Source organism: Lepidothrix coronata, unplaced genomic scaffold (genome assembly GCF_001604755.1).
Source record: "Lepidothrix coronata isolate B3197 unplaced genomic scaffold, Lepidothrix_coronata-1.0 Scaffold143, whole genome shotgun sequence".
NCBI classification, from domain to species: domain Eukaryota; kingdom Metazoa; phylum Chordata; class Aves; order Passeriformes; family Pipridae; genus Lepidothrix; species Lepidothrix coronata.
The window spans coordinates 2,226,263-2,245,731 of record NW_016690323.1 but is presented as its reverse complement, the minus strand read 5'-3'; the positions used below and the strand labels follow the sequence as shown (position 1 = coordinate 2,245,731).

The window sequence follows — 19,469 nt, the reverse complement described above, 5'->3', positions numbered from 1 at the left end:
CAGTTTTCAAAGATTGGTGGCTCCATTTCTGGTTTCTTTTACCAATTAAAAAATGCAGATACTGTATTTGCTAATCAAGAAAACAATGGTCTACATCTAAGCAGCGACAAAGCAGCTATTGTAAAGCACTCTGCTTCCTGCAACATGATATTTGCATTAAGGCACCTTCAGCTGCTCTGAACTATTATCAGGCATTACACTAATAGCACTTTGTATGGCTGATCTTGAATTAAATTAGTAATGTAGGAACAAACATCACTTAGAATCTGAAAGGGGTGAGGAAATGGTTCCTGTTCTTTGGACAGATACTTTTAAAATATCTTTCTGGAAATAATGAAGAAAGGATGATACAGAGAGAGCATCCCAACTCTCTTCTTAGGGACTGCATTCAATGCCTGGGACAGGAACATAACAGATTAAATGCTTTGTAACTTCTCTGTGCTTACAGACATTGCTGAGTCAGTACTGGCAAATACTAGGATAACATGTTATGCCTCCTTTGCTTTCTGTCTGCCCCTCCATTCCCCTGCCCTTGTGCAGGTGGGTCCATATGAATATGTCGAGTAAATGCACCTCTACCACAGTGGTGGGAGTAGACTGCTGGGATCATTGATGCTCCCATACCTACCAGAAGTTGTCTGAAAAACCACAGTGCTAACAGTTGGACAGCTTTCTACAGTACTTATAACTTCTTGGATTCCAGATACTATATAAATTATAACAGTACTGTCACCGTCAAAGGTGTAGTTAGTTGGTGCTTTACGGTGAATCGTCACGATTATTTTTCAAGATGAGTCAAGCCAGGCAAAAGTATAAATTACACAGAGAGAGGAGGATTTAAAAGCGAGGCAAATAATAAATGGCTATTATATTTGCCTGAGTACAATGCAGAATTTATAATCAGAACAATTAGCTCTGTCTGCTCCACTAAAATGTTGCTTCCCTCTTTTTTCTGGCCTTCTCCTATTTCACTGTTGCCAAGCTCACAATAATTGAACTAATGTGTGGTTTTGGCCCCCACAGTAAAAACTCTTATGAGGGGAAACAAAAAGGTTAGTCCCACACAGCATCTCCTGCTCCAGTATACCAGAACAAGTGGGCTTAGATAGAAGGCAAGACAAAAATGGTTATTCCACTGAAAAAGGTAAAAGGTCTACTGTGACTTTATTCTGCAGTAGAATCCAGCCTGGGTAATTTAGGTGGCCTTATCTTATACCATATCTAACAAAAATGAAGGAGCGTCTTCCAAAATACAATCGGGCATATGGACAAGAAAGTAACTGGGAGTAGTAAGCATGGATTCATTCACCAAGGGGAAGTCATGCTTAACCAACTTGATAACCTGTGGTTATCATCCACCTTGCCTTCAGTAAGGTTTTTAGCACTATCCCTTAAGATTCTCACAGAGAGGCTGATGTAGTATAGGCTGGATGAGCAGACTGTGAGATGGGTTGAAAATCGCTTAAATGGCTTGGCCCAGAGGGTGGTGATCAGGGCACAAAGTTTAGTTGGAAGCCAGTGACTAGCAGTATACCCCAAAGGTCAACACTAGCTCCAGTACTGTTTATCTTCATCAGTCATCTGGGTGGTGTGGTAGAGAATACCCTCTGCAAGTTTACTGATGACAGAAAATTGGGGAGGAGTGGCTGATACATCAAAGGGTCACACTGCCATCCACAGGGATTTCAACAGGCTGGAGAAACCAGCTGACAGGAAACTCAGTAAGTTCAACAAGGAGAAGTCCAAAGTCCTGCCCCTGGGAAGGAACAATCCCAGGCATCAGTGTATCCTGGGGGACACCCAGCTGGAAAGCAACTTGTCAGAAAAGGACCTGGGGTCCTGCTGCATAACAAATTGAACATAAGCCAGCTACGTGCCCTTGCAGCAAAGTAGGCCACTGGTATTCTGGGCTGCAGTTCCAGGGAGGTGAACCTGCCCCTCTACTCAGCCCTGGTGAGGCCTCACCTGGAGTGCTGTGCCCAGTTATGGGCTCCTCAGTACAACAGATACGTGGACACATTGTAGGTAGTCCAGGGAAGGGCCACAAGGATGATGAAGGAACTGGAGTATGTGACATGTGAGGAGAGCCTGAGAGAGCTAGAACTGTTTAGCCTAAAGAAGAAAAGGCACAGGGAGATCTTACATATGTAAATCCCTGAAGGGAAGGTGCAGAGGACAGAGCCAGGCTCTTTCCAGTGGTGCACAGTGAAGAGGCAATGGGCACAACCTGAAAGACAGAAGGCTCTCTGTGAACATCAGGAAACACTGTTTTACAATGAGGGTGACTAAGCACTGGCACAGGTTTCTCAAGGCATTTGTGAAGTCTCCTTGCTTGGTGATACTGAAAAGCTATCTAGACATGGTCATGGGCAGCCTGGTCTAGGTGGCCCTGCTTCCAAAGAGGGTAGACCAGATGACCTTCAGAAGTCCCTTCCAACCCCCAAATTACTCCATGATTCTGTGAAAAGAGAATCCATGTAAATCAAGTAATCCTGTTACAACATGTAACATCCTGTTACAGCCTTGAACTGCAAAAGACCCAGTAAAGGTCGGTTTGTCAGAAATCCAGTTCCCCAGATCTGACCTCATATATTCCATGTCAACCAACTTCTAGCAGAAAAGGATTATTCCTGTAGAAGCATAACTTTATAAAGAGACAGTTACAAGAAGCAGGGTAGGAAAGTTCCATGAATTTGGATTGAAGAATTAGATATTTGTTTTATATCAGCATTTAAATATAGCAAAACCAATAAGCCATTCTTGTAAATGTAAACTGGAAACTGCTATATATAGTTCAAGGCCTGCATGTTTCTTTAAAGTCCTTACATAAAGATTTGTTAAGCCCATTACTCAGCACTGCTGTGCCCTTAGCTTTGGCTTCACCAGCTCATTACACATCTATCAGATAGGATGGCTTCTGTGCTTCAGGAAAGCACTTAGTTATATATTTAATGGCATTAGGTGCAAATGTATACAAAATAAAACAGCAAGTGACTATTTTTTTAGTCTGTAATAACAGATGCCTGTTTAAACATGATCCAGCTGCCCGAAGCCAGGGATCCCTATTCACTAGGAACAGGAAATTTAGTCAAAGTTTACACCAGTGACTTTATTTATAAAATTATTTGGTATACAGGAACTACAGTGAGGAATACTTTCTAAGGTTTCCCCAGGTATTTTAATCACTTTTAAAGCAAGAACAGAAAGAAACACCAGAGAATAAGTCAAGTATAAAACTGCAGGAAGAAGGAAATCTGGCAATCCTCAGTGTTTATTCTCCACACATCTCAACCGCTTCATGAGTGAAAAACAGAAATTTTCTGCAAGCTATTTTTGAAAAAATTTCTGGTAAGCATGAAATCTGTAGAAAACAAGCTCCAGGCAAATGTAACTAGAATAAAAATGTACAATATAGTCCAGAGTGGTCACATTTTTAAGCATCCTCTTGTCTTCCTCTTCTGAAAAGTGTTCAGCTTTCTTGTAATAGGATCAGTCCCAAGTGATTCATCTATGGATTTCACCCTCACAGCTGAAATGCTTTATTGCTTTTTCATAATGAAACTTAAAGGTTCAACATCTACAGACACTCTGGGGAAAGAGAGTCAGTGCATCAAGTCAGAGACAAGGAGCTTAAAATTTGAAAGTCACACCCAAAGCTACCCAAAGAGCTCTCAGGTTCATTACATTGTTTTGTCACTATCAGAGAGTAGAGGGAAAATGAGCAAGTGCTAAATGGAGGAAAAACCCTAAGTGCATCACAAGCACACACTAATTGCTTTTGTCTAATTTTTCCTTTCCTCAGCATATTAATTTGCTATTTCAGTTTTTGTTTTGTTTCTAAGCTGCCTGAATATTGGGGGGAAAAAAAAAAAAAACCAAACAGAAAAACCAACCCTGAGTGGAAAATTGAACAAAATGGAATACAAAGCACTTCCCTTCTCTTTCTGTGGTTTGAGTATTGGTAGGGCTGGGAGAATCAAAAAGCCTTCATCACTTAAAGGCTAATCATGATCTGTATGAAGCAGCAGATAGTTCACAACTAGGGAAAAACCATATCAGTTCCAAGAGTTAGCTACCCATGCAAAGCTGAGTCATGCTGATGAAGCCAGCACAGAAACTTGAACCATTTTTCAGCCATATCCTACCTCCTGGAGGTAACAAGAGACCCCGGGCTCTGTTAGGCTGTGCTAGACTGCAAACAGGGCACGGAGAATGTCTGGATATGCCATTCCCCCATCTGGAAACAGTGCCATGCACTGACCCTTCTGAAAATCTAAGGGCAAAATTTAAAACACAATGCCTCTCAGAGTGGGATTTAGCTCACAGAGGAAGGTACTTAAAGACATCTGCAAATGTGAATGAACTCCCACTATCATCAATATATACTCTTAACAACATCAACACGCAACTGGAATGCAAAGGAAATTTCAAAGCATACCCAAACCCAGGAGATTATTGCACATTCAAAGGATAAAAACCAGAAACATGTTTCCAAACACAAATCCATTCCTTTTGTGTCCCTGCGGTTTATTAAAGGGAAAAGTCAAGCAAGAATATCTCCCTTCAAGGGAACATCAACAGAGACTATATATAGACACTTACTCAAAATAGATTTTTACAAAGAAAAAAAATTGCAGATAGCTGTGCACCAGAGTATTGCTACAGAGCAAACCAGGAAGGTTCATCTATCCAGGTGACAAACAAGGCAGTGAAAAAAGTTTGCTTAGCAATAACTGAAACCAGGGGAATCCACCCGAAGTCTGAAACAAACCAAAGGGTGGTTGCTAAGCCCACAATCCCAGGGGTGTCCCAATACAGGAGTAGGGAGATGATTTCACCAAACTAAAGAACTAAGTAAGACAGTGAAAGAAAAGCAGTAGAAACATCAGAAAAAGTCCGAGTAATCCGTAGGTGAGTGGCACTTAGAAAAAAAAAACAGGCTTGAGGTTATCAGTAAAGAAACCATCTCCTGATGTCCACTGAGACAGAACTGCAGTAAATTGGATTTTGTAAACATGTAAGACAGCAGCAGAGAAATACTTCCATTAGCATCCATAAGCTTTCTGTACTTAAATACAAGACCCTGAACTTTAGGTCAGTCAAGACTGAGTAATAAAACTGATGTTATTTAAATAAGGAAAATTGATGTTATTTAAATAAGGAAAAAAAGCCTGAGTTTCAGGATAATTATTCCCAGTTTTAGGAATATCTGTCTTTGTCTCTGATATTTGAAAAGGCAGAAGACTGGAGTGCCTAAACACGAAGATTAAAGGTTTTAAACCCCTTTGGGAAAATGCTCTTCTCATTTCCTCCTAATGTGGCTTGGGGGAAGTTAAGCAGTTCTCACATTCCCTGAAGTTTTTGTAGTCCCTAAAGAAAAGTCTCAAACAACTCCGAAAAAATCTGAGTGGCAAGAAAGCAAGCAAAATATGTTCAAGTCCAGAGAATTTAACACTATCTGGGAAACATACTGCAAAAGTCTGGCAACACATTCTGTTTTCCAAGCCCAAAGTGAATATTAAAAGTTAATTCTCTAAAATCAATTAGAAGCAGCTAATCTCAATGACAAACGGAGAGCCAATTGAATGTCAGAAGCAGCAGGACTGAAATAAACTGCTAGAATGCAATATACCTTTCAGGACCATTGAAATACTCAACTTGAAATTCTGACGAATTGCAAGAACTGAGTTTCCAGTACAACTGGGCAACCTCCCATTAAAAACAGCAGCTGTACAGGAGGATTCAAAGATACTTTATCCTTTAAGCTGGTACCCCATAAATGATATGCCAATAAACTTTACATCCCCAGGCAAGACATAGGATATGCTACATTGAGAAATATGGATAGGAAATACGGTAATCAGGTCTGGAAGAAAACAATATAAACTAGAAGAAAACAATATAAATTTTAACCACACTTGAAGCACAGTTGCCTCAATAGACTATTTGGCCTCACTAACCTATAAAAAAACCATCTAAAAATAACAGGTTGAAGGAAAATCAGCATACAAATGTTTAGTTTTTGCAAAATGGATCCAAATCTACAGAATATCAAGAAAAGCACAGACAAATGCATACCGATTTGTTTGTTTGATTGTGTAAAAACATATTAAGCAGAATCCTTTACTTTCAGGTCAAAGCAAACTGGTAAATCTCACAAAAAAAGTGGAAATTAGAGAAAAAATAACTTTAAAGTTTTGTAAAAAAAATTACATTCAGGGATTAACTTTAATGAAATGACATTTTTTGGGGGGGTCTTTTTTAATATAATATGAAAAAATACTTTAGAAAAAATTAACCCGTAAAGGGATTAATTAAAGGGATCAATTTGAACTTAAATTAAGTACTTCTGTTGAAAAAAGTTAAAACATCAGCCTGATCCATAATCATGTTTGGTTCAGTCACTGAACTGAAAAGACTCAGTATTTTTATTCCCAATCATGCAATGAGATGAAAAGTTAAGGGATGTAAAAAAGTAAGAAGGGTAACAGGAATTTTTAATATGAGAAAAGATTAATAGATAATAAGCACCTTGCTATTCTCTGATGAAATTTTGTTGTATAATTCTTAAACTGGAAGAGGAATGTAAAGTTGCAGTATAGCAATATATATTCATTTACAGGTAGCACAAAATTTTGATTACTTACTTTCCCCCTTGATCTCCAAGGCACTTCAAAGCGAGCCAAGTAAGGTATTAAGCACACAGTACTTGAAAAAGTTCAGTGTCAGTAAAAACAAAGAAATATTCACCACAGAAAAACAACAGAAGCATAGATAAAGTATTTATGGATTACAGACAGCTCCAAATTAGTAGAAAAAGAATCTTAGTATCAATATAGAGGTAACAAAAATGCATAACATGCTGCTGCTGCAGAAAACAGACAAAACATGGGATCCATAAGCAATGCAAATGAGCATTAATTTATAAAATAATCCCAAATGTCTGTGACTTGTGCTTCAGTAACTGTCAAACATGTCACTTCACACACAAGATGATGCTGCAGAATAACAATTGGGAGAACAGCAAGTATAGAAAAGAGTATAGAAAAATGTTTACAAATATTATTTACCTTGGAAATTAGTCAAATCAAAAGGAGGTAATAAAAAATATAAAATGCAAAAGCCAAATGGCTTATAAGTTTCTGCTGTCTTTGTGTCATAACATTAGGTAAGAATACTTTATCAAAGCCCAGTACATTAAGAGTTTTCTCCAAAGAATTATTTTTCCATACAATAAATAATTAGGACTCTATATGGTCTATAGCATTGCTAAAAACAACAAATCAGCAAAAATTATTATATTAGACATTTTTGCAAGCGTATCCAGAATCCTAGTAATCAGTGTTATGAGCTGGAATATAAAGTCTCCTTTCCAGCCAATTTCTAATTACTAAGAATCACAGTAGGTTTTCCAGGACAGCAGATCTGCCTACTGCAGCTTCCTCCCTCTCAAGATGACAACTTTCAGAAGATGCATATTCAACAAAAAGCCCTTGATTCAGCACCTAATTCAGAAAGCTGAAAGCAAGGTTCTACATTTTAGGTGCCCTGGATGACAAAGCTCCTATTGTAGCTAAGGGAGAGTTAGTTACTAATCAGTGGAGTCTAAACTGAACTGAGCAATTAGAGAAATATGCTTTAAAGAGCTATTAATCTTATCTTAGATACCTAAATTTAGGAGTCTATGAACCCATCAAGTCCCACACTGAAGTCAGAGCAAGCTGAATCCCCATCCTGAGTATCATACAGTATGTTAATTATCATATTCGTGGAGGGCACCTTCCAGAATGACAGTGAAATTATTTCCTCTTTTACTTTCAGATGCAATTAAATAACAGAATTAATCTAGCCAGAATTTTCACTTTTCTGAATACACATATAGTAAGAAAATGAGTGTCTGTGGCTTTAGGTAATTCTTAGATGCACTAAAAGTTGACCTAACCCAAATCAAATGTCTAAAGCCAGCTGTACAAAGCAGTGCCTCAAAGCCAGTATTTCTACCATAAAATTATTATTTTCCATCACATTTACCACCAAAAAACCCATAACTGAATTAAATGTTTCAAACAAGACTTCAGATGGATTAAATACAGATGCTGTCACATGATGCCTGTGCATTTAACTTGAGATTCTAGGATAGATTTATAATAACCCAGGGCATTTTATAGAATCACGTGGGCTCAACAACTGAAAGGCATCATGGTTAACACCTACAGATTTTCTTTTCCTTGTTAATGTGCATCAGTTCCTCATCATCAAACACAAGGCAGAGGTAGAAACTTAAGCTAAAAGTTACCTTTTTCTCTTCTCATAGACTTGGGAGACTGGTACCTAACAAGGCAGTACGAAGAATCTGGCCTTGAGTGTCATGTAAAGACTCTGAAGTCAAGGGGCACCTTTTGTTCTATTTAATAACCTCTAGGTGAGGATGCTCAGAACTACAAAACACCCATAATCTCTTAAGAGGCATTCCAGTGCAAGATTGTGCACTAGAAGCTAATTGCTAGAAGTGAGCTGATTGTTCATTGAAAAGTAACATCCTCAGCAATAAAGAAAAAAATTAAACAGATGATCTAAGTTTACCAGTTCCTCATTTTAATTGGCAGATATTTATTTACCTCAACTTTCCCCTTAATCTCAACTTGTTTGCAGAAAGAAAGGAAAAGTAATTCTGGTGAATAAACAGTGATATTTAGTTACATAAAATATTCTGCAAACTTGCACATTACAAATAAACTCAACCTTAAATCTGTGTGTTATGACTAATTTTAGGGCTTGAGTTTTATCCATAAAAGAGTATGGAAAATCTTGACATGCACCCCTCTGCCTCCAAACAGACAAACTAGAAAGGGCAAAAGAGGGCAAACCAGTAACTTCTACAAGCTGGGGGTAGGAAATAGAGGGGAGTGGGAGGACATGACAAAAGGATTTGTTAAAAAAAAATAATTTTAATATAAGTATTTAAAGGTGTATTTTCCTGGAAAAATGGTCATTTGGTGTATATTCCATCTACATCAGTTTGTGTTAAAAATATTCTCTCTTGGGACAAAGAAACAAGAGGAGGAGATTAACTAGATAAGGCTAAAGTTAAGGGTTTAATTTTTGCTTTCTAACAAAGAGAATGCTAACAGAGTATCTAGAACATAAATTAAAAAAACCTCATAATTTTAAGAAAGGCAAAGATTATCTTTTTAAGATGGAAGAAAATAAAAAGCAAAAAGAAATGTTTCTTTTTATTTATAAGCACTATTGCTGGAAAACTAACCATCCACTCCACTTCCAATCCCGACTCCAACCCAGTGCAGGCGAGGTCAGAGATGTCGTACTTCACGGAACTATGTTGCTGGGATACTGGGTTAGGCAAACACAAAGGAAGATACCAAAAGATTAAGCAAGATGACGACTATTACTATATTTCACAGTCGAATCAGATGACTCTTCAATACAGGAGAGCTTTAAATCCAAATAATTTTTCAAAATGAATTTGTAGACTCCTTAGAGAAAACACTGCTTGCCCAAAATTACCCAGGACATGAAAATAAACAATGTCAGCTGTTAAAGCTGTAGCCTCTGAGATTTCTTTTTTCACTACTGTCTTCTCCAGAAGTCTAGATAATAGAATCATACTCTTGATGAAGAATGAGATACTGAATGGGTCTAAAGGATTATAAACAATACCAAAACACCAAACATTGTACAAGGAAAAAGAGAACAGGGGAAAAACCCCCAAACATGGCACATTTCTGAAGAACAGAGCTTCTAGACAACAGAACCTTTACAAAAGCAAGCTGGTACCTTACACAGCCACCACCTGATCTGAGGCCTTGGGTCAAAGTACTCTTTTTAACTGCATTCTTGATCAGTAAAGAAGCTTAGATTTATACAACATGCCAGACTGTCCAGGTCAACATGAGCATGTCTTTGAAGTGCTCTTACTACTTCAGTAGCTGCCTGGGAGGTACTAGAATAAGGAAGACCTACAAAGCTTTCATGAGGCTTGTGTTTGACTGCCTTGGAGAAGAAAAACCAAGACTAGTAATATAGACCACCTGTGGAATTAAAATTCTTAGGAAAATGGAAAATCAACACTTTAATAGAGAACAATGGGATATGCAGGTTAAGAAAAAGGATGCCATTGCAGTCAGTGGGACAAGTCAAGACCTTCAGAAGGTCAACTTTACCCATGGTGTTCTTCATAACTAATTCTTGTTCAAAAAATTTACTTTTCCAGAGGTTAAGAATCAGCTTACCTGAGAATCAACTTTGTCAGACATTATCACTTAGTTCTAACAAAGCAGTTGAACAATAAATGTAAAACACACCTGTAAACTTACAGAAACAGGAATTTATGAACACTATGTTTTTTACACCAGTATCAGAATCAAGGCATGACTGTAAGGACAGCTTTTCCACATGACTTGGAAATACACAGGGCTTTGATTGGCAATGAAAAAAATAAAATACACTTCAATATGACAGAAAATCAAAAACGTTATGATAAGAAATTAAAACAAAAACACAATTACATTTGATTTAATTCAGCATGTCACCTCAAAGAAAAATGACATCACAAACCCAAGCTGTGCTAGTAAGTAATATAAAAGTACTAATACTGAATCTTGCTGTATTTTTAATTCCTTATACCATCATCTTTTGAAGCAACTGTTATCTGACACTTCTGCTAAAAAAATCACTGAAATAAAATGTTCTATAGTTGATGTGATACTGTTCCATACATTATACCTTTTCCAAATAAAAGACATTTTATTTCCAAATGGAGGAAAATAAGCAATTGAGAGGATTCTTGATTTTCTTAGTAACAGTCTATCCACAGCTTTCAAGAACAGTATTAAAATTGTTCCATACCGTGAAGCTGTTGTTGACATTTTTTGTGCTCGATTCAGCTACGCTTGCGTCTGACAGGTCAACTTCATCAAATATTAGAGACTGTGAATGGTAAAGAACATAGAAGCATTAAATTAAGTCTGAGTCCACTTTCAGGTACACTCACAATATGTGCTTTAATTCCATTGTATCCATTCCAGTTAGAAAATAAAAATAGAAAAAAAAACCACAGTGAAAAAATAGAACACACTGATGATTTGATATCCTTCATAGCTGGCCCCTAAATACAGTCCTATCTTCTATCTAAGGGTACATGAGAGCATGAAAGAATGGCTCCAAAACTATAATGTAAAATCTCTTTTTAACAGAAGGGTTTGTTTAAAAAGACGCAGTTTTAGGGTCTCTACTGTGTAGCATAAATTTGGTGTCACAGGAATGAGATTCACACTTAGTAAAACATAAATTAATTCATCAGTATTAGGATGGAACTCTAAATTCCTGAAGAAACCTATGGTACTGTATCCATACCAGAAAATGGAGCTCAAGGGCCTGAAGAGATCCCTTCCACTCCTTTGTTTGATGTTCCAATAAGATAAATATATGTCTACTGTAAACACCCCAGCCTCTGGCAAAGTATTAATTAGGTTCTGTTATGCGCATGATGGGTTTTGAAGCATAGAAGGGAACACGAACAAAAATACTTTTTTTAGCCCTATGATATTTTTCATCTTCCATGCCATGCGAGGGAGAATCCATGCTGGGGGAGTTCCAGCATGTCTGGATTCAACCTTACAGAGTATTTGCACTTTATTGTTATGAGTATTGCTTACTCATAACACTTTCTCTTCTCATCTTTGTTATAGAATCACAGAATGGTTTTGGCTGGAAGGGACCTTAAAGATCATCTAGTTCCAAGCCCCCCTGCCATGGTCCAGGTTGCTCAAAGGCCCATCCAACCTGGCCTTGAACAATGGCAAGGATAGGGCATCCACACCTTCTCTGGGCAACCTGTTCCAGTGTCGCACCAACCTCACTGACAAGAATTTTTTCCTTGAATCTAATAACCAAATCTCTCCTCTTTCAGTTTAAAGCCATTCTCCCTTGTCCTATCACTACATGCACTTTTCAAAAGTCCCAGTTCTCTTATAGCCCCTGTAGGTACTGGAAGTCTGCTATAAGGAGCCCAGAGCCTGCTCTTCTCCAGGCTGAATAACCCCAGCTATTTCAGCCTGTCTTCATAAGAGAGGTGCTCCAGTGCTCTGATCATCTTCAAGACCCTTCTCCGGACACACTCCAACAGTTCCATGGCTCCCAAAATAGCAAGAACATAGACCCAGAGTGTGCAAATAGCCCATATTCCTCATCTAACAGTGTAGGCTCACATTTTCAAAACAGCTCAGCATCATATTGTGTGTTGATGTTGCCCTTCTCAAAGCTCTTATCTGCCATGTTTATTCTCTATATAGACTGCTTGTGGTAGCACCAAGTGCAGAGAGGTGAGACAACAGAGGTAACTTCAGCACTGGACTCACTGGAATGATGATACTTTTTTTGATTCATTACAGACACACAACTTTGCAGCATGCAATTACAGTCCTGTAGTCTTAGAAAGAGAGATCTCTATGCCTTAGAAAGAGTTTTATTGAGAAGGCCAGGCTATAGAAGATGACAGAGACCTGAAGCACCTCACCTACAGCTCTCATGAGGTGCTGCAACCCCACAGAGTAAAGGAAAGTAATACCCACTGCAATGGAACAGCACAATCTAAGTCAGCCCAACAAGCCAAAATGCCTCAGTCCTGGCCTTGAGGGGAGGGAGGAAATGCCTTTCAAAAAAAAAAGACAAGTATTCCCCTCTGCTCACCTCCAATTTTCCCACCAAATAAAATTCAATTGATGGGAAACAGCTTTTTCCCTTATATATCAGTTTTGGCAGAAAATCAGCCTATCTTGGTTTCACATAACTATTTTTATCACTTCAACAATAATATGGGCATCAGACTAGAAGATTTAATAGAATTCAGTTTGAGGGATAATTTCTAAGCATTATGCAGTTTTTACTTTTTTAACTTTCTGAGAGACATTCCCCCAAAAGAATCCCCAACTCCTTAAAATTAATTCATTATTTGTCTGAATAGCCAAAAATGTTAAAATTACTGTGATAAAGTTCATTTAAAAAAAACCAGCAGAAATCACCTTAGTAAGGTTAATTTAACACACTACATCTTATATACAGAAGTTCTTTTAAAAAACAATCACAAACAAATCATTGTTTATTATTGTTATTATTGGACTTACAAACCTAAACAAAATTAAGTTACACGTGTATGGCATTAGATACTAACAACATACAATTACCTTTGAATCCTTAGCATAATAAAGTGTACGACCTCGAAGTTTGAAATAACGCTTTTTCCACCTTTGAAAAGAGCTGGTTTGCTTCAGTAGTAATCCTTCTTTTATACTTGTCTGGAAAATATTAAAATACAGAAGACAAGGTAAATACATATAGAAATAGCTACATATATAGATTAAAATTACACTTTTCAAAATTTATGTTACACCTCATATAACATTTTAGCTTGTATTTATTCACATTAAATTGAGACTAATTCTCTGGACAACCACATTTTGCATAGCTGTTCTTTAAACAATAACAGTGTTGGCAAAATGCTAATTTTAAATGTAAATGGAAAAGGTAGTTGAGAGGCACATAAAGATGAATACAAAATAATTCAATTGCCTGGATAGCAGCAAACTCACAAATATTGAAGTGATCAACAACTGATGTTGGCACAACTCAGAAAAAAAATGCTAAAGGCATGTACAGAAGGTAATTTCCAGTTCCAAATTTGATTATATTGAGGAGAAAAACAATTTCCACATAGCCAATAATTCAACAAGGTCCTTAAATGTGTGTCTGACTCAAGCACATGAATTACACCTTTTAAACAGAGGGAACAATCCAGTATTATGCAAGTCATGCATGACTTCAAGTGCATTGCTGAACTACAGCCTTCAGCATGAAATCAGCTTACCATTACAGATAATTATTGTATGGGAAGTGCGAGAACAGTGACAGCTAGGGATATTTTTACCATGCAAATATTTTTAGGCAAAAAATGATTCGCCGATCCTAATCTTTCCACTGCAGACTGAACCCTGCTTATATAAAGCCCATTTTTGAAATAAGTAAGAGACACATTAGTATACTTTAAATGTGTATGCTGCTTTCACCAGTGTGTGTGGGATTCATCCAAGCAATTACAGAAATTCTCCACTTAATCAGACAAAATGACATGACACAGCATACTAATTGCACAAGTCTCAAAATAGATTTTCTTCAGTTTTGAAGCACACAAAAGGTATGAGAAAAAGCAACTACATTTTTATATTATATTCCAAAATTACTATTTTCAGAATATTTCCAATTTTTAGTGTAATAATGTAATGAGAGTCTTATAATACAATTTCTAGACAATGTGATATAAATATCATTTGAAGTTATCATACATCTTTTAGAAACTTAACCAAGACCTGACCTAAAGCTCATAAACATCTTCTTCCGTTATCAGATGTCACGTTCTCCGTAACTTTAATGCCTTGCATTAAATAATGAAAACACTGAAAAAGCAGAAAGCACTTTAATGTTCCTACCATTTCCTTGAAATGAGAAACGTTCCTGTTATGTACACAGATTGCACCCTTCATTTAGATAGTCCTAACGTCACAAACTAAGAATATGATCCAACGATCACAAAGCTATTGAATAAATGCTCTCAAAAAAGCAACCCTCTCAGATCAAACATCACAGCTGAAAGTTCAGATTTATCACAGTTTGCTTCATGTGCCAGCAATCTGGACCAATGCATTCAGTCAGCCCTCCTGCTCTAGCTCTAGCTCACCACGCACCATCTTAAGACAGTTTGCAATTTTCTGACCAGACTCTAAGATAAGATAGCTTTACATTATAGAAATAGATTTAATCAGTTAGTGAATACAAGTGCTTATTCAAAGCTGCCTATTGTAGCCATGCAGCACCTGTGCTTCACATCACTCTCTGAGATTTCAGAAGCTCATCACATGGGATGGGAATAGATGACTTGTGTGTTTATTAAGGATCAGAAGATGTTAAGACCAGAGAAATGCAGTTCCAAGGAATCGGTACTCCTCGTTCATGGCAGGTGCTGACTTACTGGAAGAATTTCCAAAATGGAAGGAAATCCACATTCCCTAAAACACACTATGTGTATTAGGATACACAGAACATATATTATGCTGAATACTTTCTGGTATTATAAACTCTGTTCCAAGAACATAAATCACCCCAAACCTTGCACTATTACTCACTAAAGAATTAGTTAACTCTTTCATGTCATTTTCATTGCTATATAAACCATTTTCTATTTCTACTCGTCCATTAAACACCAATATCCCTAATATCAAACCAATAACTTCAAAATCAAATCTATTTTGCAAATCAGCGATTTAAAATTAACTTCCTAAAGCTAGCAGTAAATAACCATGCAGGCTCTACAGAATTTATTTTTTTATCAAAATTTTCAAAAAATACTAGACTGGTAAACATTACCCAAGAAGTGTAAGCACTTCAAGAAGTATACATCTGAAGTTTATATTTTACCACCAATAACTATATTGAGCTGAGTTTGGACATCTTAAGCAGACAATTCCATGGCTGCGGGCATAAAATTGAGCACAAAGCTTTAGCCAAATATCCTTAATTAACTTTATTTAGACTTTAAAATGAAGTTGAAAATTCCATCTGCCAATTGAGTCATAAGGTAATCTGTTAATAATGCTCTCCCAAGTCTATAACCAAGTTAAAGCACTTCCAGTAATTTGGGATTGGAGGGGACTTCTCAGATTGTTGAATTTGGATCCACATTATCGCCTACAAACATATTCAAAAGGTCATATTCAAAAGCATTGATCAGGCTACAACTACACCTTAAGAAAGCAATCAGTTCCTTTTCTTCTCCCAGTGGCAATTAAGACAGTGCTTCAAGATCTCACTGTTCTGAGAAACCTTTTTATAATTAATCTCAGCTGGACATTAAATCTGAAGCATAAGCAATAATCACTCCAATTATATTAACTACATTCCTATTGTAATTTAGGAGAAAAAAGAAGTGCAGATCCCACAATCCCACTCTACTTCTCACTTTTTACAGAATCACCTCTCATCAGCTTGCCAAAATCTCTAAACTCCCCATACCGCATTTTGTATCATCTAGTAATACAAGGTCCCTCTAGAAGGATAGGACTATAATTAGAAGAGAGCAGAATAGAATAGAATAACTATTATAAAATTACTAACAATCTTTACTACTTTAGCCATTAATAAAGGAAAGTGATTGACAATGTTACAAACACAACATCACAGTGCTCCACAGTGGCATATTTTCCTGAAGAAATCTAATTATAAAAGTAACTTTTCATAAAATTAAGAAAGTGTACATATGTGTTCAATTACGGAAGAATGTTGAATGCAACTCTACATCTCCAAAATCTACATGACAAAAAAAAGGATTTGTGGGTATTCTGATTACTAAAAATGAGAGCTAACATATCAGCAGATTTTAAAATATCCAATATATAACACTTGAAAATTCAAAACTAACAGTTTTCATTTCAAAGGCAACCAACTTGCCTTACATCTAATTCACTATAAAGTCCCACATTTCTGCAAAAGACAAATTTTCTACTTTTGCTGCTGCTTGAAAGACCCAAAGAAAGGATAAAATATTCTGAATTTAGAAAACAGTAAACTGATTATGGACCCATTACTGGCAACTGCAAACTAAAACACTGAATGATTAAAGATAAAGCTCTTCCCTGTGTCCCTTTTCATGTATATAAGCGGACATTCTGCTCAAAATGTGTCAGGAGAGTGAGAAAAACAACATGAGGAAATTTCTGAAAGTGAGGAGGATGAAAATGGTAACAGGAAAGACCATAAAACAGTGCAGTCAAATGTAAACAGGAAATTAAGAGGGTGAAGAAGAATTTGAAGATCACCTTACAACAGATGCTCATGCTGAGACTAAAATGTTCATAAATACTTAAAAGATGAAAGATAGCTAGCAAGTTGGCAGGATCATTTTCCAACAGGGGTACAAAAAGGATACTCAAGGATAGGATCACAGCAAAGAAGCTCTTCAAATTCTTAGCATCTGTCTTTACCAATGAAGATGATGAGATGGTATCTCACACAGAATGTTCTCTGTAACATCAGAACAGCTTCATCAACATGAAGGGCATGTACAGGAAGTACTAGACCAGTCGAATCTCTAAGTCATGTGGACCAGATGACACCAAACTGAGAGACTTGGAGGTCCTGAAAGGACCACTGATACTAACATCTACTAGTAAGACAGTAGAGTCCATACAAAAGAATATTGCTGAGCCCATACATATCTGGCAGGAAAAAGACAACACTGCTTTTATAAAGGAAAATACTGTCCTGCTAACTACCATGAGTTCAGAAAGTGTAGAGGAAAGCACATGGGTAAATGAAGATCCTGTAGACCCGGATTCTCAGAAAGCCTTTGGCAAGGCTTCCTGCCAAAGAATACTGAAGAAATTTTGTTAGAATTGAATTGGGAAAAGGGGCATGTCATGAACTGAAAGTTGCTTCAGGGAAAAAATCTAAACCTCACAAACCTCACTAACATTCTCACACCAACTCTGAGTGAAGAAAATATCTGGGGGCCACAATTCACAGCTCTCCAAGCTCAACTACAGCCAGAAATGCCAGAAAACTTTGGTTGTCACTAAGAAAAGCAACAAAACCAAGACAGATAATATAATTTTGCTGCTATATAACAGTGTTGTACCAGACAGTCCTGATCTTTCCAACTCAAGAAATAGGGTTAAGAGAAGGTAGAGAAGTGCAACACAAATAATTCACAGAACAGCAGCTGTCTTACAAGAGACTAAAACCAGCTGGAACTCTTCAGTTTGAAGAGCAGAAGACCAAGGGGGTAATATGATCAATGATTAAAAAAGCATTAATGAAGAGTAAGGTAACTGCAGAACTATTGCTCACCAAAGCCTGCAATATTATAATAGGAGGAATGTGATGAAACTATATTGAGATCGGCTTAACAAAGATAAAAAGCAGTACATCTTTACATAGCAGGTGGTGATTTCATGAAGCTTGCTGTCACAAGAAATGGTAGAGGCAGACAGAAAGTACAAAAAAAGGAATATACAAATTCAAGAACACCATATGTGTATGTGGTTCTTTTAATTTGCCATGGGGAAGTACCAGGGGAATGGACTGCCACCAGATTCATGTGCTGCTCCTGAACAGCCTTTCTATTCCACTGTTTAAAGTGGATCAATTTCATAACCCAGCAAAAGTTGAATTTTTCCTGCTATGTAGACAGCATCTCTTTTGCTTTCAAGTCTGATGTTTGTATTTGTAAGTGGGCCTACACCCTCATTTACCAAAACAACTAGTATCTGGATTGTTGACAGACCAGGCCATTACAGAAAAAAAAAAAAAAAGAGAGAGAGAGAGAATACTATGATACTATTTATTTAATATTGTTCAACTCCCTCCTGTGATACTTTCTATTCCTGTGACTTTGCGAAGTTGAGTATGGAAATAAAACCTACTCTCTTCTTTTTAGTGTTGTGAACAGTTTGGTACATTTTCACCGTCTGCATAGGTATGGCTTTAGGCAGACAGTGTCTTCACTATGTTACAAGGTAAAGTCTCACAGCTTATATTAACTTATAGCCCCTTAAAATATTCTGTATGTTCAGTGGATCAAGAATTATTTTTATTATTAAAAATGTGACAATCAAACACTTGATTTTTATTAAAATTATGACTCAGGAACTCCAAGCTTGTGATTTTCTTGACAATCTCTGTATAGCAGCTTCCACTATTGTCACTTACGCTGACAGATTTTTCATTAGTTATGCCAAAATAAAAATAGATTTTTAACTACCAAGAATAAAAACTTCATCAGCTGCTCAGCGCAAGATCACATTTTTATTGAAGATTCCTGTTCATAATGAAAGGAGCCTAACATCTGAAAATTAAAACCAAACGAAGAACCTATGAATTTATACAGCTAAAGTCGTCAAAATAAAGTTGAAAACCAATATGATCGTTGCTTTAATTTCAAGAAAACCTTAAGAAAAAGAAGTACTATCAAGAAATGGTAGCTCAGTGGAGCTGTATCATGGGGTACCTAAAGCACCATGCTTGCCTCAACTGAGACACCCCAGGCTGCTGCTGTTAACAGATCCTACAGGTTACATTGGTGACAGAGAAATCACAAAATGTAGCAAGTTGCATGTGCTCAGTCTGTCATGGTTGATAACAATTATCCCTGTCCCATTAAAGAAACAAACCAGATTATCTAGATTTGAGAAAACAGCTTTCCAATATCTCAGAATGAAAACCAGCCACACACCCCCACACTCTCCCCACCACAACCTGTGATTAGGCATAACCATTTCTGTGTGATAATAAATAATATGTTTTTCCAAAGTTATTCTTATAGTCCACATGTGGATGGACTCTAGCGTAACTGAAACTGTAGTACAAATAAATGCAATTATACAGCTAATGCATTGCACTTCTTC

General features: G+C 37.0%; 1 protein-coding gene across 2 annotated transcripts in view; it reads right to left on the bottom strand.

Moving 5' to 3' along the window:
- DGKH (diacylglycerol kinase eta) overlaps positions 1–19,469 on the bottom strand; it is a 156,621-nt gene that overhangs the window by 58,451 nt on the left and 78,701 nt on the right. For both annotated transcript variants that reach the window (XM_017827813.1, XM_017827814.1), the window contains exons 3-4: positions 13,203–13,313; positions 10,867–10,947 (exon numbers count right to left, since the gene is read on the bottom strand). In XM_017827813.1, coding sequence (XP_017683302.1) covers positions 10,867–10,947; positions 13,203–13,313 — 192 coding nt within the window. The remainder of the gene's footprint in view (positions 1–10,866; positions 10,948–13,202; positions 13,314–19,469) is intronic.